At 45.3% G+C, this 24652-nt stretch overlaps 1 protein-coding gene across 2 annotated transcripts; it reads right to left on the reverse strand.

Annotated features, from left to right (window-relative positions):
• Positions 1–3502: 3502 nt before the first annotated feature.
• NIPAL3 (NIPA like domain containing 3) lies at positions 3503–19703 on the reverse strand. Of its 2 annotated transcripts, none has more exons than XM_050909685.1 (13): positions 19657–19703; positions 17415–17823; positions 15519–15587; positions 15249–15420; positions 15077–15136; positions 14228–14373; positions 13339–13435; positions 11935–12070; positions 11154–11242; positions 9592–9655; positions 8521–8615; positions 7651–7846; positions 3503–3552 (listed from the first exon to the last, which is right to left on the reverse strand). In XM_050909685.1, the coding sequence occupies exons 2-13, from the start codon at positions 17511–17513 to the stop codon at positions 3549–3551; spliced, it is 1227 nt and encodes a 408-aa protein (XP_050765642.1). In that variant the 5' UTR covers positions 17514–17823; positions 19657–19703; the 3' UTR covers positions 3503–3548. The 2 variants fall into 2 exon arrangements, with proteins under 2 accessions (XP_050765642.1, XP_050765641.1); XM_050909684.1 differs by having other exon boundaries at positions 3510–4775.
• Between the last annotated feature and the right edge of the window lie 4949 nt (positions 19704–24652).

Below are 24652 nucleotides of genomic sequence, written 5' to 3' on the forward strand. Positions count from 1 at the left end.
ACCTGCTTATCATTTAAATACCAGGTGACAGGTACCTCTGAAACACTTAAAAACAAACTCTTCAACTTCATACAAAGCTTAAGATCTTCCAAAATTTAAACAAACTCCGGAAATGCAGCTTCTGCCATTGAGAGCTTTGGTTCTTCATCAGAGCATCGGTAAAGACAGGACTGGTGTTTTTACCTTTGCATCTTCTGGAGCCGCTCTTCAGGCACTGCTGAAGTACAAGCACCTCATTTACATTCTCACATCCTTCCCGAAAACCGTGAATACTCACAAGGACTAAAACCGGCAAGGCAATTTCTACATAAACAGTCAAATTCGCTCCGAGGAGTTTATAAACTCGGGCTCAATCCTGCAAACCCGCAGAGGACTGGTGTACCCAGGGGAGCAGCCCTGGCCAAGTTAACGGGCTGGGGGATCAACACCCAAGTTCAGAGTTAATACGGCATGGGATAAACACGAGGGTGGAGGCAGAAGACCTCTCTGGCATTATTCTTTAAAAAAAAAAAAAGAAAAACCCACCACCACAAAAACCCCAAACCCTCTGTATCTGCCCTAACGAGCAACTGGTAAAGGAGAAAACAACTTCGCCGCCGCTCCGCCCGGCAGCCGCGGAGGGCGCAGGCAGCAGCGGCACCGCGGGACGGGCGGGCTCGGCCAAGGCCTCGCCGCGCCCTCACCGACCCGCCCGGGAGAAGGCGGCGGGCGGTGCTCGGCGCTGCTCAGCCGCCGCCGGGCCGGGCCGCGCCGCCTCACCTCAGGACGGGACTCCCAGCGAAGGGACGGCTGAAGGGACGGGGTGGGGGAGCAACAGATGGCCGGCAGCGGGGCGCTGGGGCGGGGGGGGCTCTCACCGTCTTCCTCGGTGGGGATCCCCTCGGTAGCGGCGGAGAAGGGGCGCCGCGCACGGGGCGGCCGCGGGAGCGCGCGCTCCCCGCCGGTCGCCGTGCGGAGTGAGCGGCTGCGGGAGGGGAGCGGCGGGAACGCGGCTGCGTGCGCGCCCCCACGCCTCCGCATCGCCTCAGGGAGCTGCGGGCAAGGGCGGGGGGGGGGGGGTCGGTGACCCGGATGGAGGGGGGCGACTGCTGCGCATGCGCTAGTCCCGTCCCCTCACGGAGGGGTAGCGGCGGTTGGGGCGGGCGGCCATCTCCTCAACCGCCTCGCCGTGAGGGGCTGCGTGGGGGCCCCGTCCCCGCCGTCCGCCCCGTCCCCGCTCCGCGGTGGGTTTCAGGGATATTCCGCCCCCCATGGCGTCCGGGGGGTCTCCACAGCAAAGGGCAGGAAGCGCTTTGCGGAAACAAACGGTGTTTCACACGTATCGATCCTCGAGGAGGCGACGGGTTTCCACCGTCTGTTTGGCCTGGAGGAAAGGCTTTCCAGGGTTCCCTGTGGGAATGACTGAGCTCAGAGAGATGAGAATTGATTCAAAAGCTGCAAATTGCTCTAGGAACTGCCTCTGGAGAAGCGGTCGGTGGCTCAGTTGCTGGCAGCGCCGAGGATGGAGGCCTCTTCCATGTTTTTAATTAACAGCCTTGAAACGCTGTTTGAGACCTGACAGAGGAGTGCCTCGGGGTGTCCTGGCAGGATGCTTGGGTGACCTTGAAGGCTAAAGCCAGAGAAGAGGACGTGGGACTGACTCTCGGGGTGCTTTGTGCTTGGCAGATTTCTGCTGCGAAAGGCACACGTACGCTCCTAGATGGCGGCCGAAGTTAATCGGTTTTACTTTGCAGTTGGCCTCGGCTGGCGGACACGCTCAAGGCAGTTGCCAGATGGGAACGGTGACAGTTTGTGTCCCTTGTCTTCTCGGAGTAAATCATGGCTTAATCCAGCGATGAGATGATTTGAGACAGTGGTCATCTGAACTGTGTGATAAATGAATGCTTGTGTACACTTACATCTAAAGAAAGCACAAACCAACATCCTTTTTTTGCTTGTATTCGGTTTTCCACAGAACTATTGAATTTAACTGACACAAATATTTAGTTCAGCAGCTTTGTCCTCACTTGGAAAGCCAGCAGACAGGATTTTTGACATAAATACTGCAATTTCTGTGGTTGAAATGCTTTCTTCTAAAGTTTAGGTACACAAAAAAGCTGGAAAGTAATGCTAAGCTGGTCTTCTTTACCGGGCTTGTAATTTGTTTGTCCACAGTGCAGACCTTTCCCTCGTACGAAAACAGGGCATAGCAGAATTCACTTTCAGAAAGGTAAGATCAGTCTTACCTGTCCAGATAAGGGATTCTGCAATTTAGATGCAGTGCAAATTTAGGTGGTAATTGGTTAGTCTCAATTACCTTAGCCTTTCCTTGCTGCAATCACATGCTTTATTAATTCAATACCCTGTTCTTCCTCCCTGGCCAGCAATGTATTCTGCTTTAATACCACAAACTCCGAACATTTGTGTCCATTTCAAGGGCATTTTACATACTCTGTCTTCTGTAATAACACCGCTTTTGTAGCATGCGTTTTTGTAATGCTCCTGATATCTGGCTTGATTGCCACCTCTTTATATTAGCGCTTAACACAGTTGTCTCATATAACACACTAGCCCTTAAATGATGTATGTTAGCAAAGTATTACCACATTTATCAGAAACTCTGGGGCTTAGGTATGCTGCTTCTGCAAGCATTCAACAAAGTGCTAGCCAGTGTTCTAATACTCATGTCCAGGGACTTGTATGAAGTGCAGCTTTAACACCAAAGTGAATAAGGCTGCTCTTGGGTTTTTTTCTCCATTTGTGGTTTGGGACCCCAAGAGATACATTTAATTAAGAGTATCCTGAGGGTTATCTTCTGCTTATCCCCCTGGACTAAAACCCATACGGTGAGTGTTAATTAGGTTGGCAAGCATTCGATTAAGCTACATTGCCAGTATTCTAAATTTATGACCGTCTGTATCTCTTAATGGCATTGTTAGGAAATGCCCTTAAGCTGTCTACTCCCACAATCAAAGACATGATATCCTGTATCTGAAGGATGGCATCTCCTACAGCGTAGCGTTCCCAACTAGTATTAGAGGTCTTCGCTGTCTCAGAGAAGCATGCTGTTGTCTCAATTTCAGTATTGAGTTGGCAGGCTTGCAAAAATCATGAGTCAGGCCACCAATAATATAATGCTTTTGGTTTTGTGATTTGGCTCATCTTGTGTCCCCCCACACTCCTTTAGGCTATACTTGGATCACATTTTCAAGCTCTTCTCTAAAATAATGAATGCTAAGATTTTTTTTTAAAGCCCTGCAAAACTAAGATTTTAAAGTAAATTCCATGATTCCTAAAGCTGACACCAAATACTTGGAGACTCGTGTAAAATGGCGAGCGTTAGTAATGCTGCAGCCCCAAACATGTAGCAATCTGCATTTCATTTACACGTATCTTGTTAAAAACGACAGTTCTTTGAATGCACATAGTACTTACGGTAGTAAACTAAATTCTGTCTTAACTTCTCTCAAGACATTTATGGCCGATTAAAGCTATACCAAGAGTATGGAGCAGGCCAGAATTCTATAGGTTTTACCACAATCTTTTATTAAGTTTCATTTCCAAAGGTCTCACCTAAAAGACAAACAGAATTAAATAGACATGCAACATTGCTTATGAAAAATTAAGCAGTTATCCTTATAGTCCAATACTGTAAAGCTTGATTTATTTACACATTTTAATGTGAACAAGAGAACATTGTAGGCAGATCATTTTGTACATTCAGCCAACATAGGAGCTGTATTCCACAGCATTAAGTTACACGTAAGATACACACTGAGAACGTGTCAAGTGCTCTGGTGCATTGAAAAGCCACACAGTGTGGAGGCAGTAGATGTCAGTTCACATTTGATGAAGAAGCTAGGACATAGAGAGTCAAGGAGCTATTCTACCAGTTTAGTAAGGGAGACAGCAGTCAGTTGATTTTTGTGCACACTTTTTTCAGCTCTTGATTCTGAAAAATGCTGCACATTTGGAAATCTAAGCATACTCTGCTGTTTGTAGTGCCCTGCCGCTCTCGGGATCAGCCCTGGATAAACAAGTTTTGATGTACACAGGTTAAAGTGTGCTGTACAGCAACAGATTATTTTTCATGCTGCAAGAAGGGCTAGAATGTGGCATGGGGCTCCCCTCCTTTAAATCTTCACGTGCTGTTCAGCTGTAAATGTTTGCTGCAATCCCGGGCATGGCCATTGTCACCTCAGACCAGCAAATATTTTGTAAAAAGTACAGACTTGAGGGTACAAATAGCTTCCTGTTTTCAGCTTGTAAGCTCTGAACTAGAAGGGAGGTAAGGAGTTTATTTCAATCCTGAGCTATACCCTCCCACTGTTAGAAAGAGCGCAGAAGTTCTACAGTCAAGTTTAAACAGATGTTTGGATTCTAGGGGCCCTGTTCAAGCCTTCTCAGCAACAGAGACGGCAGCTGTAAGACTGTGCTGAAGAGCAGAAAATAAAATCTTTTGGAAGCTTGGAAGAAAGAGCAAGAAAGGGGGAAGTGCATAAAATACAAAAAACCCCAACATTTTAAAATTCAAGTATTGAACATAGGCAGCAAGCAGGAGCGAGGTGCAGTCTGGCAGTCCTACTGCCGCACTTACAGTGCCTAACACAGACTGGCAAAAATGCAACGCTTACAACATCAGTGCATTGAGTTGAGGCCTATAGCCCAAGGAACACCTCAGGCTCTACTGATGTGGCACAATGGAGTAATCAAAAATATTGTGATTTATGTGCTGTAGAAACAGACATCGCCTCCCTTGGAGTCCTTTGTCAGGAAGTTTCCAAAAGCAAGTCTCGCTGCAGGTAAAGGGAACTGTCATTATTAAGTAGAATTATTTAAACACACACAGACTGTGTAAATAAAACATGGTTATAGAAAGCTTTGGAGCAAGACTCTTGCCTTTATAGAGTCTTTGAAAGAAAAGGGCCAAAACACTACAATAATACAAAAGCTCAGGTTATGGCTGGAGGAAATTTCACTCAGAGCAGAAGACAGCCACGTACTGATAACTGAGGGCTCTCTGGCAGAGAGGAAGGTCAGGCCAGGAGTCAGTCAGTGCTCAGGCCGCAGGGCTGTGGAGAATCTGGGCAGTTTACTGCAAAAAAATCACTGAATCAGGCCAGAGAGCAGCCCACAAAAGAGAAGTACAAGCAGGGGCTCCACATCAGAGCAGCACTCTCCCCCTCACAAAGCACTCTGTGTCTGTCTCTCGTGATGTCAGGTCCCCTGATTAGGAGAAAAACCTAACCAGCCATTTGCTGGCTACAAAGTCTGCACACCAGTCAACTGCAGTTTTTAAATACTACTGAGAAACTAAAAACTGGGAAAACTACATTCTGTTACACATAGGGCCATCCTAATAATAGAAGTCAACAGCAAAACATTTAGGCCCTTCTGATTAATTATTTTATACCACAGCAACATCTGTAATTAAACACAGAGAATATTGCCATGTAAAAAGTAGAGTTTGTAGCTATGCATGGTTTAGCACAGCTTGTTTTAAACCCGTGTGTTTCTGTGCTTTCAGAACTAATAGGTCAAAACAGCTACTGCCTCATTGATTAAAAGGGAAGAGATAAGAAAAGCCAGCATTCTTGTACCCTTCCCATTTAGCCTCCCCATACTACTTTGTTTTGTATTGTTAATGAACAAAAGCTGCACATAAATTCACAAACAATTGATTACCAAGGATACAAAGCCAAAGGTAGTAAATCAGTGTCACTGCAACTCCAACAAGATTAATGTTCTGGCACTATTAGCCCATTAACATTGTTATCTTACTTAAACACAAAAAGTATTGAGGGTAAAAGAAAAGCTGTTATTTCTTGAGGTTTCATAAGCTGTAGTGTACGGGATGCCACTGATAAGACCTGAATTGTCAGACATGCCAAGCTGGTGAAGAAACTTCACATACAGGTACACGTACAGCCACTAGGCATCTACTCTTTGCAGGGAGGGAAGGCTACAATTTTTTGAAGCTGCACAAAAATGCCAAAGCAATCTCAAGTATTTCCAGATTGAATTAGTATTCATAGCTGGCAAGGCAAACATGCAAAAGAACAGTTCTGTTGTCATATACAGTAGCAAGAATCTGGAATAACTATATACAAGTCAGTGGAGTTCTTGGGAATTTTTTGTAGTGGGAACAGAAACTGGCCATGAGTTAATTTAAACAAAAATAAAAAAATGCAGAAAGCCACTGTTGCAAGTCCAAGATCCTCCCAAACCCCTTGGTATCAGAGTAACCACTTAAAAATGCACGGAACACAAGCACTATTCATTTCAAATAAAGTCTTCTAAGGTTCTGGAGACACTCCACTATGCATGCAGTCCAAGACACACCGAGTAGACTTAAAATTCTGTTTCCCAGCAAAACAACGGCTTTTAGAGAAGATGATGATATCAGCGCCAGTATAACTTGCATATGCCAGTAAATGTTGTGCTTTGTCCTTTTCACTTGACAAGTTTCCCCCCACCTTGTGTCTATTCTCCCTTCGTATCAGCTTCTAGCCATCTCTTGGAAGCTGGGAAGATAACTATCATGAGTACACAATGCTCCATTATTCTTACAGTCTTCACTGAGTGCTGGACTGCGCACACTTCTTTTTTCTTCTTAGGTCATTCACAATTTTAGACTAGTATCTTTTTTCCTTTTTTTTAAAGAAAAAAAAAGGGGGTGGGACCCCAGCCTATAACACCTAGACTGAGCTTTTTAACTAAGGAATGTCAATACCTTTAAGACCACTAAACAAAGTTGGAAATCCTGCCTCAACCAGAAAGAAAATAAAAGTGACAGAGAATTAGGACCTCATCAAGAACTACAAAAAATTCCCACCAGATACCAGTCACGTTACTATTCTCATTTCTTCTTGTTCTCATACTTTACAGTGTTCCCTCTGCACCTTTTAATCCAACTTGAAGCTCCTGCTATGAAACCAGAAAACTGGCAAATAATCTTTGTTCTGAGCTGCCATATAATCCAGGGGTGCTATAAACAATTCACATTCTCAGTGCCTATGTTCAACACTAGTCACAGAATCACTTGTACAGGAAGTCCCCAGGATTCACGTTTTGAAGGAATAAAGTAGCTTGCTTACTCTAACCAATTACGCTGCTCTAAAGACACAGTAAGTTTCAGTATTCGTGCTTGAAAACAGTTACATTTTATTGCCATGTTAAGGTAGTTTGGTGGTCACGCTAGAGACATGAGGATTTACAACTTTTCTGGAAATCCATCACAGTCTCTATACATGAAAGATTAAATCCTGCCCTCCTCTCTCGGTGAGCAACTCCTGAAAACTTCTATTTGGAGATAAACTCACTCCCAGCAGGACTAAAAATTGCACAGTCACTTCTCTTCCCACAGCTCTGCGTTTTCACAGCATCTGCTATCTCATCGGTTTCATACTGCCACGATACTGCACTCAACATTTCACACTTCCAGACAGCAGCCTTCAATGGAGAACTGTGATTTACTTCTTGCTAAGACAAATGCTTTCAACTTCACAACTGTAGAGAGTTGTTTATTTTAATAATCAGCCTTGAAAGTTAAGTTTGAGACGAGCTTTAAACTATATCAAGGTTGGCTTTACACTTGCTTATATTTTAATAGGTAAATAAATAAAGGTCATACTTCTGACGACTCAAATCAGTTCCTTAAAGGTCACTCACTCCTTTTTGCTGTGCTCCAGCACCCGGTAGGGTGGAGCAGAAACTCCTTTGGAACCGTGTTGTTCCTGCACAATCGGCAATGTAGCTGGAGTATAGATTTCCGGCATGTTGTCATTGTTCTCTAGGGCACCGTAGGAAAAAGAAGCTTTGAGGTCAGGCTGAACTGCAATCCCTTTATCGTGCATGTTCTGCATGCCTGAAAAGAGCAAAGACAGAGATTAAATGCTTAGGAACAGAAGTGCATTCTTCCTGCACTCTGTTAAATCAGTCTCAGTGTTCGTGATATGCGGCTCATCAGTTCCTTGAGCGTTAAATGAAAGACATAATGTTTTTCTGCTTAGCACTAAAGCAACTAATGGAGAAATAAGCTTCAAGTGAATGAGGGATGGCAGTCAGTTATTTATCAAGTGCTGCATATCTTTTATACAGCTCACCAGAAAGAGTGTTTAGCTGTACTTCTCAGAAGAAATTTCTGCTCCCCCTGGCCTCTACCTCTTGCAACATATCTCAGCCTTCCCCAATAATCAGTTCTTCCTGCTGGATGAAGACTAAGCCCAGTCCCAAGCACATGCTCAAAACTAGTTCATCTTCCCAGATAGCAGCCAACTGGACAAGGCTGTTCTGGCAAAATATGACATCCCCCCTGGCGTCAGAGGACCCAGCATAAGTGGCACATCACCTCTTCTCTGCTCCATGCAAAACATGCACGTACCCCTCACAAGGCGCAAACAAACGAGAAGGAAAAACTAGAAAACAACACAGCCGCCTGATATATCCGGATACTTAACAGAGCCTAAAGCTTGAGCTTGCACTGTGAAGCCCAATACTTAAAAGAGAAAGACTGATAAACCACTGTATTTTTACTGTTACCTGGCATAGCATCCATCGATATGTACGGTTCGAATGGTACAGATTTCTTCCTATTTCTTGTGATCAGGAAGACACCTAGAAATGCTATGAGGCACCTGAGAGAGAAGACAAGATCTACTGAGATAACTGTGAAAAGGAAGAGGGGGTAATATTGCTTCTTCTGAGTGCCTATCATGTAGCACCATAAAGAATTCAGAACTGGAAGCAAAAGAACTGTGAAGTCAGAATTACAGGGAACTGTCTCAGCTGAATAACCCTCTTCAACAGTATGGAAATCCACCTAGCAATCAGAACAACTTCACCTTTTCTTTATCAAAACGCAGGGAAAAGTTTCCACGTTAGTTAATTAATTAATTAACCTTGGCTAACTAAAGGGGAAAGGAAGCATATCAAAATTCAGTTTTCTTTGATGAAATTCCAGGATTTAGCAGCCTGACCTTTGAAAGGTTTCCCATAGGTAAACATGCTAACAACTGTCAATCTTGATTTTTACAGTATGTTGACAGAGAAAGGCGCAGTTCATGACATTAATCTCCCAATTGTTTTTTTCTGTACTAATCTGAAAGACATTTCAGAATGTCCCCCGATTATGGAGAGCTAATCACATTAAGACACTGTACTAAGACTAAATACTGAGTTACACAGCCAATGTTTTGCTGATCATATCTGCATTGTGGGAGTGCCCATGCCCTAAGAAACAGGACTCCAGAAGTCCAGTCACAGTTCAGTGAAGGCTCGGTGCAAAACCTGAAATAGATTCCCTAAGCTTGAAAAACAGCCCACGTGCTTCAACCTCCAAGCTGATCTCCATCCAGTACAGTCAGTAAGGGACTTAATGTTTAATTTGTACAATTGTGCATAACCTAGTGTTATACAATTCCTCTAGAGCATCCATCATCACTCAGACAAGATACTGAGCTCTATGGGCCATTGTCTAACAGAGAAAGTGCTTTCAGTTTGTCCTCCTCTCCAAGACAGTATGTACCTCCTATATAGATAGATATTTTAAAAATTTTAGTCGTATGAAGAAATACTGTCCAGTTTTCTGTCAAGGAAACTTTAAACACTTACCCAAGCGCAAACATACATATATGGAGAACATCTTCACCGGTGAAGTCCAAGTAAAAAGTCGCTCCTTTAAAAGGAAATAATTCATGACATCTTTCTTCCCAGCTTACCTGAGCAATTAGTGCTACATCTCCAGCGCTAGTCCCTCCAGAAACCGAATCATGTAAGATTCCTATTTTTATAGTCAGCACCTTTGGTTCTTTTATGATCTTAAAATAGAAAAAGGTGGCCTGATTTCTACTTTAACACAATTTATTGACAAATCTTTTAGAATTTCACTACCAAAATAGTTATACTGGTGTAACTAATATAGATGCAAGTAAATCTGCACAGCAGCACAGCAACTAATACAAATCTTTCCATATTGGGGTAGGGGGTAGCAAAGGAAACGTTGCTGGAACTATTGCATGTCCCTGTGCTAATAAAGCCTGAGCCAAATTCTCACCATACAGCAGTGGTCACCACATAAACAAAAGACTGTATTTCTGAAGTCTGAATGACAAACCAAATCGGATCTCTCTAACTACAACAGGATACAAACTCTTGACCCCAAACAAGTATATATAGCTCAAACCTGTAAGATGACAAGTGTCCTTTGTGCCCTGGATGTCAACAGGACACGCATTCTGGCTCCTACTCTTTACATTTCTAATTGAAGTAAATAAGCTGATGAATCTGAGAGCAGCATATGGCTTGGAACATGACCGGAAATAAACATGAGCCAAAGACTAGGCCATACTCTCTCATGACATTGAAGAAGGGCATTAGAAGGCAATGTGTAATTTACGGGTGAAGCTATTGCCCTTACATACCTAGAAGAGCATTACTATTTACACAGATAGTATCCATCACTGTCAAGCAGATGCACTTTCTCCAGTGTTGAGGTTTTGGTTTGTTTGTTTGTTTTCCCCAGTTTTGCTCATATGTCTAAGCGAGGAGAACAAAACCTTAAAAAGGCTGCGCATCAGGTTTGAAGCCTAAGGGGTTTAAAATGCTCATCTTTGTTCGCGCAGAAAAAGCTTTTCCTGTGTGGGCAAGGGCTGAAATTGGAGTAAACTGTTCAGAAGGAAACGTGCCTATAAAGCTGTGAGCAGCTGCATTCTAGATACAATGCAAACAAGACTATCAGGAAGAGAATTGTAACACCTTTGTACAGAGGAAGCAAATACGTTTATACACTGTATCACATAGATTTTAACAAAATCTAGGTAAAATCACACAAGGAGAAATTTTAGCTGTGTAGTCAAGTTGCACATCTAAGAGCGTACATCACCCTCTTCTACATGCTAGCATGGTATGAGTAATACAGTCTCAAACGTAAGTTACCGTGCACTTTAAACAAAATGACAGAACTTAACAGAAAATTTTAACACAGTCTAATGGGATAATTCACATTTTTGGAAAGAAACAAGAAACAAAGCCAGCTGCAGAAGAGAGATGACAAGAAAATACAAGTCATCGTCTTGCTGAGTATTCACCTTCCTCATCTGTAAGTGAGGATTATTTTCCAAAATCTTTTGCCCTTCTTTTAGAAAGGGCCAACACACTGTTTTGTGCACTGTTACCTGCTGTGATTGCTACTGTTGTGGACAGGATATAGCCGATGCTGGCAATCTGAGATGAGTCATACAGCTGTGAGGCTTGAGCTAAAAATCTGCAATACAATGACAGACAACAGGGCTTGATTTGGGAAGGATACTCAGATTGTATAGCAGTTATCATGGACTAGTATAGGTCTCCTCCTTTTTGGAAACACCTTTCAAAAGTGATGCATAAAGTTAAGAAACTATTCTCTTTCTCACTAAGCCTGCAGCAGCATCCCTTGGAATTTATATAAATGATAGAAGAGTAAGCCTTATGGCTGTACTGACTAAAGGCAGTGAAATTACTGCCACTGACCTTAGGGCCACCAGAATGTTACTCACATTTTGAATAGCTTTTTATCCCTGCTGCTACCAGCTTTTTATGTTATTACAAGTACAGAGGAAAAAAAAAAACAACCAGACACATTATCAACAACACTGATTCTGCACTTTGATTTTAGCCAGTGCACAGATACTGTATTCGATTTGCCACCATTTCATTCCTAACATTGTTTTGCAAATACTTGAATGATGTATAAATTTGGGATTAAAACTACTTGGCAGTGTCACTACATGGAAAAGCAAAGAACACCACTGTCCCAGGCTCCTGTGACATGGATTTGAGGACAGGTCACAGAAGAGAATGGGTAATTCTTCTCCTAAAATTTAATCAGCATTCTTGGAATGGATAACAAAGAGCCCACTAATTACTGATCCACTGAAACCAGCGCAATTATAGACAAAAAGAGAATAAGTGTCTTACGTTGCTTGAAAAATCGTTGTAGCAATCATGCACACCAACATGATATAAAATATAGGGTAGTCGAGCTGTAAGTTTCCTTGTATCGAGACAACAATCATGCCTGCCACAGCCTTCACAGTCACAACAGTCATGGAACCTGTGAACGTTTACCAAGACTCAGCTGAAGCACTGATACATGTTCAACGGGACAGGAATGCTGCACATTCACTCTATACATGACAGGCAGCTGCAAACAAAACCAAAATCTACAAGAACTTGAACCCTCCTTTTGCCAGGCCAAACAAGGGATGCAAACTGTCTGTTTTATCGCCAACTCTGCCAGTTTTAATCCCAACAACTTCACCACAGTGACCTTCAATAAATCACTTAACCTTCCTGTATCACGGTTCCCTTGTCTACAGGACTGGGAGCATTTACTGGTTTTTTTTTTAAGTGTTTAAACAGTGTTGTGCAATCACATGACGGAAGGACACAAATTTTCATTTCTGATGCCATATTGGCTTGGTTAATAAAGCTAAGGAAGTTAAATCAAGAATCAGAAAGAGCCTACTTCCTTTCCGTTTCTTGAAAGCACAAGTCAGGGCCATTCAGAATTAGGATAGTATAGTTGCTTTGTCTGTAATTCGCGCAGCCTCTGAGGCATCAGTTACCGAAATCCAGTCCCAAACAGTTCAAAAAAAAGAAAATAAAAGAAAAAAAAGACAAGACACTGCAGTAATTGAAGCTGCATAAAAAGCAAAAATTGAGGACTGTGACATAGATTCAACAGCATGTCAGACTGCGTCACTGCCTTGCTATTATTCGCCCTTTTTAAAGTTTAATTGATCACAGTTTCTTAAAAAACAGATTAATGTGGAGAAAGGTACAAGTGAAATCCTGGCCTTTCCAAAGTCACTGTAGGATCCCACTGTAGGCTATGAGGATATCAAAGGCATCATTTGACCCCATGCCCAGAGGCTCTCCCAATTTAAATAGGGACATACTGGCATGGCAGAGCATTTATCATTTCTTTAGCCACACAGCAAATCTTCCCAGAGCCAAGAAGATTCTTGTAAGTCAAATCCTCTCTTTCATCCACTGAATCAGCCTTCCTTATCCACTGAATAGATAAGATATCGTACCATGCTTCGCATGCACAGATTAAAATTAAGAACACTAATAAATAACTTGTACTTTCTGTATTTGGCAGATTATTCGTCCTCATGGGAAATAAGTCTTAGTTGTTCAAAGGTCATTTGCAAAGACCCTAAACATCACTGCAAGATATTAGCTGGAGTAGATTGGTGTATTTTATGCCATTAATTAGGTCAGTATAATTCCCTATATGCCATAGATGCTTCAGTTTACTGTAGTTTACTGCTATAAGCCAGAGTCAGAAGATCTTACAAGCCCGTATCAACTTACCCAGCAAAGCTACCAGCAGAAGAATAACTACAATGTAGTTTGCATTTTTCTCCTTGTAAAAATATAGTAGCAGGCAGAATATGACGATCTCCACAAGCTACAAAAGACAGAAACGAGAATATTAAAAAATGCAGAATATATGGGTTTGGCAGTAAATGGGATTCTGAGCCAGTCAAACATTAGAATTACACAATAAGGCAAATCAAAGGAAAATGAGGATCCCACACAATTACAGATCAAATCTAGCATGATCTTAGATTCTAATTAGATGACATATTCAATAGCTTCTTGCAGAACAGGAAACATGGGACACTTTTGACGTTATATTCATGGTAAAGCAGCAGATCAAATAATCCTGATTGAATATTCACATCAGAGACCTCAGCCTACTTTCTGTAATGAGGTTCTTTAAGTGATCCCTGGAGCACACATCTTTCTTAATGGCCAAACTTATCTCCATTAAAAAACTGATAGATTTCATAAGATTTTCAATGAGAGATTGATGGCTCCAGAGAAAGTCAGTCTAGAAAAAGCCCAGATGCAAGCACAGTATTTGGACACCTCTGGAACAGTTGCTCTCAGCTGCCATCAGTACTACCGCCACAGGCTGAAGCTGACAGGTCAGGGAGAGAGCAAGCTATTTTAAGACTTTTCAGTTAAAGGTATTTAAGTCCTAACAGAATAATTCAGAGAAAGAATGGGAGGGTTCCAGATTATGCATGCAGGTGTCCACAGGCAATGTGGAACTGACACCGGGAAAAGCTGGCATAGGTTCATTAGCAAGTACAAGGAATATTGCTAGTAACCGTAAGGAAAAATAATGCTTGAAATGAAACTCCTAATCAGGCATATAGCAGAAGACTGTCCCACATTTTATGGGCCATCTTACCATATACAACAGAAATGGCCAGCTCACTAAATGCCTAGTGATATTTTCTCCTGTCATCTTCTCATGACTATTAGGTCCAAATGTTATCAGCAGATAAGTTCCAACAATTGCCAAACCACAGCCTACAAAGGACAAAACATAGCGCCCTTTGGCAACCAAAGGACGAAAAAAAAAAAAAAAAGAGAGGACAAAGTTAGTGGGTTAGTGTGGATGCACTGAATTGATAGCGCACATGCACAGTGACCATTAATGACATCATGCATATTCCTCTGGATGACTCATTCCTCTGCCCTTTATGCCCCACTTTCAAAATATTAGAACCAAAAAAACCCTAGGCAATGTGTGTGCTGTGAGTTGAGAAAAAAAGCTCATAGCAGGTAGCATCTGCTAAACAAATAGGAGCTACGAGATCTATATCCGGGGCTTATCCTGCCTGGCACTGCCCACAGCCCATTTTCTAGGAAATGGAAGAATGAACACCCCAGTTCTGCAAACACTTGCACATGGATGAAATTCAGCTGATTCAGTTGTGCCTATGCTATTGCAGAGTCAAGGCCCTAGGCTGCAGCTTCAGCCCAGAGAACCATGATTCTCAAATCCTGCAAACAACCACCATTTCCATGTCTTTCTAAAACCTGTGAGATTCAGATGATTTGGAACAAATCAGGAAGAAAAAAAAAAAAAATCCATTTTTAACAAACAGTGGATGAGATGATGCATTTCTTCGAAGAGGTACTATAGCTAATGCAGAGCTTGCCATCCCTCTAATTATGATTCTTGAGAGGCCACACTATGTGTTGAATGGCTTGTAAACAGAGAGGAAAAATGAAAAGGAACTGTGGAACTTACTCAAAAAATCCTTGGGCTTCCATTTTTCTTTAATAAATATCATTCCTATGATTGCACTAGCTATAAAAAAAAAAGGAGAGAGAAACAGTGAGTTATGTATCAGTCCAGCGATCAGCAATCTCACACTGGAACACACTCAGACTTGTATGGCCGTTGTCTCTTTCCCCCTTACCTATAACAGACACTGCACTGAGTGGCACAATCAGTGAAAGAGGAGCAAAGGCGTAAGAGGAAAACACTCCCAGTTCTCCCAGCACCAGCAGAAACAGTCCACACCACCATGTCTTGGTTTTGAAGTAGGCTCGGGTGTCTTTGGAACCTGCCAGCCGGATGTGGCTGTATTTCTAGAAAAGAAAATAAAGGCAAAGAAGCTTTGGCATGCTTGATGTTTTTTAATGCAGGATGCTTGAGGCAGGATGAATATTTGCTTCATGATACTCACCTGGAGGTTGAGTGCAATACTGATAACAAGATGCCCAAAAATAGCTAGTAATGCACCAATCAAGTTCTCCTGTAAAAACAAAGTAAACACACAGATATTAAATTTAGCCACTGGACCCCGAAGGAAGTTGGAGCTTTTTGCACAATCTGGAATGAGAGCAGACTTTTAAAACAGTTCCTAGATCACCTGTCAATAAAATCTCTGTTTATCTTCCTCCCTTCCTACAGATCTAGGGCAATTCAGGTAAGTTCCCTGTGGCTATGTTCCAAATCTGTGAAACTCAGGTGAAAGATAACCCTTCCTTAACAGACACTTTCTACAAGAGACTTAAACTAGTGTGCATATATTTGCATTCTTTGCAGTTTCTCAGAGGAGAAGAAGATAAAGCTAAACACAACGACCCATTCATTCATTCTTCCCATTGAAAAACCCTTTTTATGAGGATGTTTGTTGCCCTGGAATCCAGCAGAGTATGGACCAGGAACCTCTGCATTCTGCGGGTCACATTCTGCTCTTCTCCGCTTATAACATCTGCTGGTTCAGTAGGTAATTTAACCCATTTGACGAGGCAGCCCAATTATCACAGATTTTATGCTGCTTTTTATACGAACTAGTTATTCCAAAGTAATAGGCAACTGGTAGCAGCTCCTAGCAAGCTCCCAACCCCTTCTACATTAGCACTCCCAGCTCAGCAATAATTCTCACGGTCTAAAGACAGAATTTGAAATAAAAAAGGATGTAAAGCAGGCTGAGTCACAAAGGAAACGTACATTAGGAGTGAACAGAAGAGCCTGAGGCTAAGCCAGGCCATTTAGCATTTGTGTTCTTCCAACAACTGTCTAAATCTCATTAGATGTCATTAGCACTTTTTATTTCAGTGCTGGTCTCCAAGATACAGTCTAGTACTTACTTTGATTGATTTGGGAAAAACGAGCTCACATTCGTATTCCTCCCTTAACAGTAAATATACTATTCTTGATTTTCTCATACACAGTAAGACAAGGACTTTAAGATTTCAAGGTCTTATCAGTGGAACAAAAATCTCTTTATCAGGATGTACGAAAATAAGATTCACCCAAGCAGCTTCATTCAAAAACACCTGAGAGATCTTCCCACAACAGACAGTAAAGTTGGCAGAAAAACGTCACTGTGTGATCACAGATGTAGCCAGAGAAGCTCAGCACAGTTTACTGGTTCAGCAACTGGACTTCAGTTTAGAAGACATGGAGGAGACGGTGCCTCAGCTGAAAAGCCCCTAAGTGCAGCGCAGGTTTGGGATTGGCTTCTGGACAGGAAAGCCTGCAAGCCAACATCAGTCTGGTCAACTTTTACAACGCACCTAAGACCGTGTTCTCAGCAAAGTACTTTTTCCAGTGAAAAAAAGCCCTTCTTGCTGCGATTTTCTGAGCACCTTCAGAATCAGGGATTCAGAGGAAATTGATTTGGGAACAGCTCCGTTCCCAGTTGGAGAACAAGGAGGAACTACAGCAACACATCCCATCTCAGCTGCAGGCTCTCTGCATGACTGTGGGCTGACCCACCTGAAATTCAAGCACTTGAATATACAGCAGACCAGAACATCTGATCTCAATTACTGATGTATGGGTTAGTCTGAAAAGGCACCTAGCAGAATTTATTGTACCTAACCACCTTTAGACATCCACATCTTTTAACTGCCAGTCCCTTCTTCACTTTGTCTAGCTCTTCAAGACACAGAATTTCTCTTTCTTTCTCTCACTGCTTATATACACAGCATATAATACACTGGGGCCTCCAGGCATGGCTAAATACAAAGCCAGTGCACTTTCTGCAAAAAAATAACCAAAATACAGTGGCATTATCAGCTTACTTGAATAGTTAGGGTCTTCTAGGGATAGACTGGGGTAGAAACCTGACCTTGTAAGAAAAGGAGTCAGTGTGTGGCTGCACGGAAACCGCTGCTGTGGCCAACGGGAGTTGCTGAAGTTGCAGATTTGGACTGTTGCCTCCTTCCATTTTGGTTGATTGAAGTGTTTGCTTTTCAGCCTCTTTGATGCTGGAACTTCTCTTTAAAGAAGAGACCTGGACCCTGCTGGAACCGCCTTATCTGTAACTTGGTACCACTTCTTCTCATCCATCCTGTTTTCTTGGACAAGCAACAATTAGTTCAATGAAGCACGAAAAAATTCTCTGTAGCCTGTCTGCTGCTTTTCTTCCCCTGCCAGGCTACACTGAGATAGGGTAGGCACCGTAGGCAGAAGTGTAGATGAGCCAATATTTCCAGCCAGTCAGTGGGGCAGCAAGGTTATATTCCTCCAAGGTGATACTCAGGAGAAAAAAAAAAAAAGAAAAAAAAAGGTCAAATGAACTCAATGGTCCAAAACCCACAATGAAATCCTGCTGAAGGATAGGCCACAGAAAACTCCCTGGAATCAAACTAACAGCTGCACATATCAGCAGAGAGAGTCGATTTTAAATGCCTTCTTACAAAGTCTCAAACAGCAACTCACACAGACCTTGCTTTACAAGAGCCTGCAAACTGGCTTAGCCCCAAGGGTGACATATTCAGCTGGCATTTAACATCAGGCCTTGCCATTTGGAAAGCTCTTATCAAAAAGTCTCTGAAGTCCTCCAAGCCCTGCTTTTCATTTCTCTACTGCCTGCGTACCTCTGTTGTTTGTTCAGCATTACATTAGTCACGCCATCCCCACGTGCTGGGGATGACAGTGCTGCTCTTCAGGCAAACAGAGGTCATTTCAGTGTAATTGCTGTGAGCAGAGTTTGGAGGCTAAATTCCTTAGAGCCACAGTCATTGGAGTCTGGAAAGCACCACACGCAGCAAGCCTGTCTGAGGTCCCTGCACGCTGTGATGGCTCCTTTCACCAAAGACCTCAAGGAGCATCGGCATCATCCCCCGCTTTGTATAGAGAGGGACGCTGGTGTATAGACATTGCAGGGGTGTGATCCTCACAAGGGACACATCCTTCTCAATCCACTCAAAGACTACCTGAAATGGTGCAGGCTGAGCACCCCTTAGACTCAGACCCTCGACAACTGGCCTGCAGTCACATCCTGAGGTAGCAGGACCCACCCCATGCTCAGGCCACGAACTGCAAGCTCTCTTGGCCAACCTTGGCCTACGAGGGATTACTTTAAGTCATGGGTTGTCCCAGTGCCTCCAGTGTGTGGGGGGACAGGGGTAGCATGACAGCCTAGCCATGAAAGGGCAAAAACACCCCGTTGTGAGGGGAGGTGGGGGGCAAAGCCACCTCCCATCGTGAGGAAACCCTGCCCGGGCAGGGCAGAGCCTGGCTGAGGGCAGGGGGTGCCCCCCAGGACACCCTTCCCCGGTCAGGCCACCCTGCCCAGCCGAGACCCGCAGCCGGACCCCAGCGGCTGTTTCTTCCCGACCAAAACCCTCCGGAAAACCCGCAGCACCGAGGGGACAGAGGCGGCCTCCGCCGGCGGAGGCCCCGCGCACTCACCTACTCCCTCAGGGAGCGGCCCGCGCCCTCCGCCCCCGCCGCTCTGCCCCCATGGCCCGGGCCTTCGGCCCCCAACTTCGGTTCCCGTCCGAGCGGCGCGTTCCGTCCCTGCCCGGCCCCTCCGATTTGCCGCCAGCCCTGTCAGTCTGGGGCCGGGCCCCGGCTGCCGGCGGGGACTGGCTGCCGGGCGGGGGGTCGGGCCTGGCCCAGCCTATGGGCCGAGCTCGCCTGAGGCGCAGGGCTCTGAGGAGGCGGGCGGGAGGAAGGAGCCGGGTTCCGCCGCTCGTTTCCGGGAGGGCGGAGGGGGCTATGGCTGCGACGGTGCCCTGCTGCGGGCCAGGCCCCGCAGGCCCCTCTGGAGCCCCGGTCCTGAGGGGGCGCTCCCCGGCCCAGGGCTCCAGGGACAAGCGCAGCACCTCCCCTTCACCCGCCGGGGTCCATCCCTCCCTGCCCGCCCCGGCACGGCGTGGCCTCCCCCGCCGCCTGCCCCGTGTGCGCCGCTGCTGCCCGCCCTGGGGGTGGTGGCGGCTCCGGCTCCGGCTGGCGCCCCCCAGCCGCCAGAGCCACCTTAAGGCGCATGCGCAACGAGGCTGCTCCGAGCCACCTTAACCAGCCGCGCATGCCCAACCGCGCGCACGGTGGCCCTGAGAGTTTGCCTGTGATTGGGTGCCTACCGGAGTGCCCAAAGTAACAGGCGCAGTGATTGGAGGAGAGCTGGGTAGGCTGTTGTCTCGGCAACCAGGTGTACGCGTTCCCTCAGCCGCCGGTACCGCCGAGGGCCGGAACGTCCCGAGACGCACGGGCAGGTACCGGCAGGTACAGGCCGCGCCCGGCCGCACCGCACCACCTCACCCGGGGGGCGGGAGCTACACCGGCGCGCACTGCGCTGCCTCACCCGGTCAAGTGCCCGCCATTCCCAGCGTGCACCGCGCTTACCGGCCGGGGTGGGCTGACGCCGTTCCCGACATGCACCGCGCCATCACCTGCGCGGGGCGGGGCCGTGACGTTGCTTCCTGTAGCTCCACCAAGGGGCTTTTCCTCAGGCAGCCCCCCGCTCCGCTCCCAGGCATGGCGGCCGCGCTTCCCGCCCGCCTCCCCTCTCACCCCTTCTTCCCCCCTCCCCAAGCGATCGTTCCTGTACGCAGGCAGCGGTGGCTGCAGCAGGTTCTGACTGACAGGGTTCATTGAATGGAGAAAACAAAGGTTATGGCTGACCCGGTCCGTCCAGCCTCTGTCCGTCTGCTGCACGTTAATAGTTGTGATTGATCTGTTTTAGAAACAAGATGGTAGGGCTGTGGAGAGTTGGATGTGCGATAGCTCTGTAACACGGATACCTGCCTTTCCGCAGATACTGGTGGATGTGCTGAAGGAGCACGAGGCACATCAAGCAGAAAAGCACCGCTCGGTACCATGTAGCGAACAGGAGCAGCGCTTGCAACAGTCGTTTCACAGCTGAAGAAGGAAAACCCCAACCATGCAAAGGTTTTTCTTTCAAAGCACAGCAAGGATTCATTAATGAAACAAATAAAGAGGAAGTGACATCTCAAACAGTTTAGATCCACAGCCAGTTAGAGGTGTTTCAGGTCCAAAATTGCTCTCCTTGGGGACAAACCAGCACAAGGGAATAAGAAACGCTATCAAATCACAACCCTGTCGCTGTGTTTGGCGAGTCAGTGGAAAGTTTTGCCGTTTGCTCTCTTGCGGCGCTGCCCAACTCCTTGTCCTGTACGCCACCCCCGTAAGAGCCCGGTCCCTAGCGATTACTCAGACCTCTTCCCTGCACTTACCTTCCCTCTAATTGCAGAGCTCATCTTAAGACCTGCACTATCCTTGGTCAGAAGCACACTTACATTTTCATAGAGCTTATATTGAAACTTTCCTAACGCAGCGCAGCTCTGTGACTGGTAGTAATAACGCCAGAGCTTGATTAGGTGAGGTATCAGTGTTTTTGTCATGCTGTCTGTGAGAGACTGTGCAATTTGAAAACCTGTAGTAGCTTCCACCTCACGATCTCTTGGCAGTTAACAACGCTGCCAAGACAAGGCCTTTGATTCCAGGCCTGCAAAGCGCAGCGCTTCTTGGGTGGCACCGGGCAGCTTAGCGTCCGAGTTCGGCAGGAGCCGGGGCACTCAGCATCTTTCCTCAGGTTTTCAGTTTAGCTCACTTCAGGTCTCACTTCAGGTCAGCCCCGTGAAGTGAGTTGTTAAGATGCCTGACTCAGTAAATGAGGACAACCTGCAAAAGCGATTTAACAGCGCTGAGTCACCCTTAAAGCCCATTCATCAACAGTAGTGCTTCGAAGTGCTTTTTTTCCTTTTGCTTCTTGAATAAAACGGGGAAATTAAATGCAGAAATGACTGCTGATTTCTTGACTTGAATACTGCATTAATGTTAGATTTGCCTTTAACTTACACATCCTATTTAAAATGAAAGCTGGCGTTGTAGTTACATATTTCCTGTATCTCCATATTCAGAATTTTGTTGTCATTGGCTGTTCCTTTTAGGTTTCGAGATTTCCTCCAGTCCTTACAAACACCGTAGGAAAATAATCTCAAACTCCGGAAAAAAGGGATTTAATTCTCAATCAAAGAGATTTCAGTATAACCAAGTGAGTAACAAAAATGTTTGAAGTTTATGTCTTTGTTTTGTATTTTTTTGCAACTCATAACGATCCTGTTTTGTAACAAGAATAGCAACTAAGTTTAGATCAAGGTTGTTAAATTAACTTTGTAATCACAACTGATAACAGGATGAGAAAAATGGTAATGCAATATTATTGGTATAAACCTTGAAATTACTCCACATATCGCACCCTCGTCTGTACCATCTCCCCATCTCTCACCCACCCAGCTTTGGCCCTGATCCCATTTCCAATCTTGAGCTCTCCGGGACCCATACATATATGTTGCATTTCTTCTGAAATTCAGGAGCAAAGTCGAAGAAATCAGTGGAGTTAACCTTGGGCAGTGACAGCACGAGAAGACCCCTCCTATCTTTTGCTATTCTTCACCCTGATCCTTCTCTGATTTGTAGGAATTACATGGGTACATCTGCTATCTGGCCAGCAGAGGGAAGCAGAAAGATATTTTAAAACCATAACTGTTTTCCCAGCCTGCACTCTGCCAGGTTTCTTTTCAAGTCCAGCCAACGCTCACAGGTGCCAAGGGCCTCCTGGGCTTTCTGGATCCAGCTTTCAAGCTACTTCCTCTCCTGGTGGAAAGAGGATGCCCATGGCCCCCGCTGACAGTCTCCTGCTGTCTGGTGACTACGTGGTAACCCCAGAACTCTGAAAATTAAGTATATTAAGAATTTCTGAAACTTTGTGTACCGGGTATGTAAAGTAGGTAAATCAAGGAAGTATTTGGCATCTTCCCTCTTTCTTCTTCTGCCTTTGGCATCTTCTCTTTCTTCTCCTTCCTTTGATCTCTTCCTCCTTGCTTGTCTCTCCCATCTCAGTGATATCAGGAGTGTATTATCTCAGGATTGAATAACAGCAATCAAGGACGTAAAGGACAAAAGATGAGGGAAAATGATCAAGGTAGAGAAGTTGCTTAAATACCTTCTGTAGGCGCCATCAGTCTGTCTGGTCAGCTTCCAGGAGTTCCAGATGACCTGATGCTAAGTTCTGACTAAAAGAGAAGAGGCAGAGTCGTAAGGTAGCTTCACAAAGCACTCCCTTCCCTTTGAGAATTTCCTGCTGAAAGGGCAGAGCGGGCAGGAAGCCAAACCACAAGCTACACAAGGGCTTGGCTGATTCTTTCTTAAGCTTTATCCCTAGAGAAAAGTTACTGCACCGCGTAGGGGAGGGGAAGCGTTAGATCCATTAACACTAGACCGTTCGGGGGCTGCTGACTTCGTTTCCTCCACCAAAGCCCTTGCCTGTGTCCTCTTCAGCACAAGCCATTTTGGAGCACATTCCTTTGGCAGGGTAGTCAGGGATAATGCCAGCACATGAAGTTTACCCACTTGTAATTTAGGCAATGTAAAGAGCTTATTTGCTTCTTATTACCTGACCTAGAATACCTAACAGGTGAGTTGACCCACTTTTTGTAACTCTGCCAGTTTAGCGCTGTCTTCACACATCCCTACGGGTACCAGAACACTGGAGTTTGCAAGGCACGGACTTACCTCGCAGCACAGTGCCCCCTTATATTACCAGAATCCGATTCAAAGCATTCAAAGGGCACAGAGGTGTGCAGTCACTTGAGCAGGAGGTAAATTTCCAAGGGCGTGTAGATGTCTAATCTCCAATTACTTTCAACAACACTGAGGTGACGATGGGCATGCCAAACCCAGAGCTGGATGCACTGGATGGGAGAAGGGCTCTGGAGCTGCTTCCCTGACGCGTGCTATCCTGGAAGGCGCTAATCAAGAACGTGCTGCCGGAGGAGGAACTCCCCTTTATGGGGCAGGGCTGAGCATGGGACTCCATCCAAGCCTCAGCAGGCTGGTCAGCAGGAGCAGCCAAGCCTGGGCAACACCGGGGAATGGAGCTTGCAGATGCAGTTTTTTATCAGCTGCTTAGGAAACCTGCTGCAATTTTAATAGCCAGTTCTAGCAAATCGGACCAATCTTGCTTCCCTCAGCACAACCCTCTTACCCGTGGAGCACAGGGTGGAGAACCTCAAGCACGTGGCAGAGCTTCCACATGGCAAGGCCACGTGGAGATGCAAGCCGAAGACCAGGGCAGTGCGGTGTCTGTTCTGCTTCTAGTTCTGGAGGTTGATAAAAAATCGCTAGCTCAGGATCCCTGCCTGCTCCATGTGGACGAGCCCTCAGACCACATCTTCAGAAATCTCCTCCTGTAAGTTTGGCATCCGAGGAGTGTCACACAGGGGCTAAACTGAAACATAGCGTAAGTCGGAGCAGCTCTGCTGAAATGCCCAGAGTTGCATCACATGCCTCAAATTTTGTTTTGTCCTGAAGCATTTTCCTACAAAGGAAAACGTGTGGAAAAGATTATTTGCGACCATCTGCTTTATAACTCAGGTGGCTTTTTTATGAGGAAGGCCAAATCCGCAAGGATTATGTGTGCAAATAACAAGAACTGGAGAGCTGGGATCTGCTCCCTTGCAACGCTCTTCCAGTTTTAATGGAAGTGGCACATATTTGCGTTTTATTATTTTTAGCACTGTAGTAGCACTGTTACACTTGTCCATGCATGCAGCAAGAAACAGCTCAGCTGCAGTGGAAAAACAGACTGGTGAAGTGCTTTGCCCATGATCTCACTATAAATCAACGGCATCTTCTCCAGTAGACAACACTGCCTGCCCACTCCCATCTGTTCTTCCCTTTAGTTCTCTCTTTTGCAAGACCAAGCAGAGCAAGAGCCTCCATTCTTCTCCCTGCCATTTCTGGTTGTTCCTTAAGGGGGAGCGAGTCATTCCGGGGTTGCTGCTGCTGTGCGGCCATCAGCACAGGTCCTGTCTGGATGGTGTTTTTTCATCGACCATACACTCGTCCTATGCAGGCCTCCATTTCCCCACTTCTCACCTTGCATCTTTCCTGCTCCTTCTTGATCCTGCAAAAACTTCGACACAGTCAAATCCCTTCATTCAGCCTCACGACTTTGCATGAGTGGAATAACACCCAAACTACTTTCTTGTCTCCTCTCGACTGCACATTGCCTGTTCTTCAATCCCATGCACCCGATTCTCTTTCCCTCACTGT

This window comes from Gymnogyps californianus, chromosome 22 (genome assembly GCF_018139145.2).
Source record: "Gymnogyps californianus isolate 813 chromosome 22, ASM1813914v2, whole genome shotgun sequence".
Taxonomy (NCBI): domain Eukaryota; kingdom Metazoa; phylum Chordata; class Aves; order Accipitriformes; family Cathartidae; genus Gymnogyps; species Gymnogyps californianus.

Coding starts and splice junctions, on each gene's coding strand:
- NIPAL3 (XM_050909684.1), bottom strand. CDS start 17,513: ATGGAAGGAGGCAACAGTCCAAATCTGCAACTTCAGCAACTCCCGTTG. Junction 14,374..15,076: donor GAAGCCCAAGGATTTTTTGA/GTAAGTTCCACA, acceptor TGGTTGCCAAAG/GGCGCTATGTTTTGTCCTTT. Junction 12,071..13,338: donor TCTGCTGGTAGCTTTGCTGG/GTAAGTTGATAC, acceptor AAACGTTCACAG/GTTCCATGACTGTTGTGACT.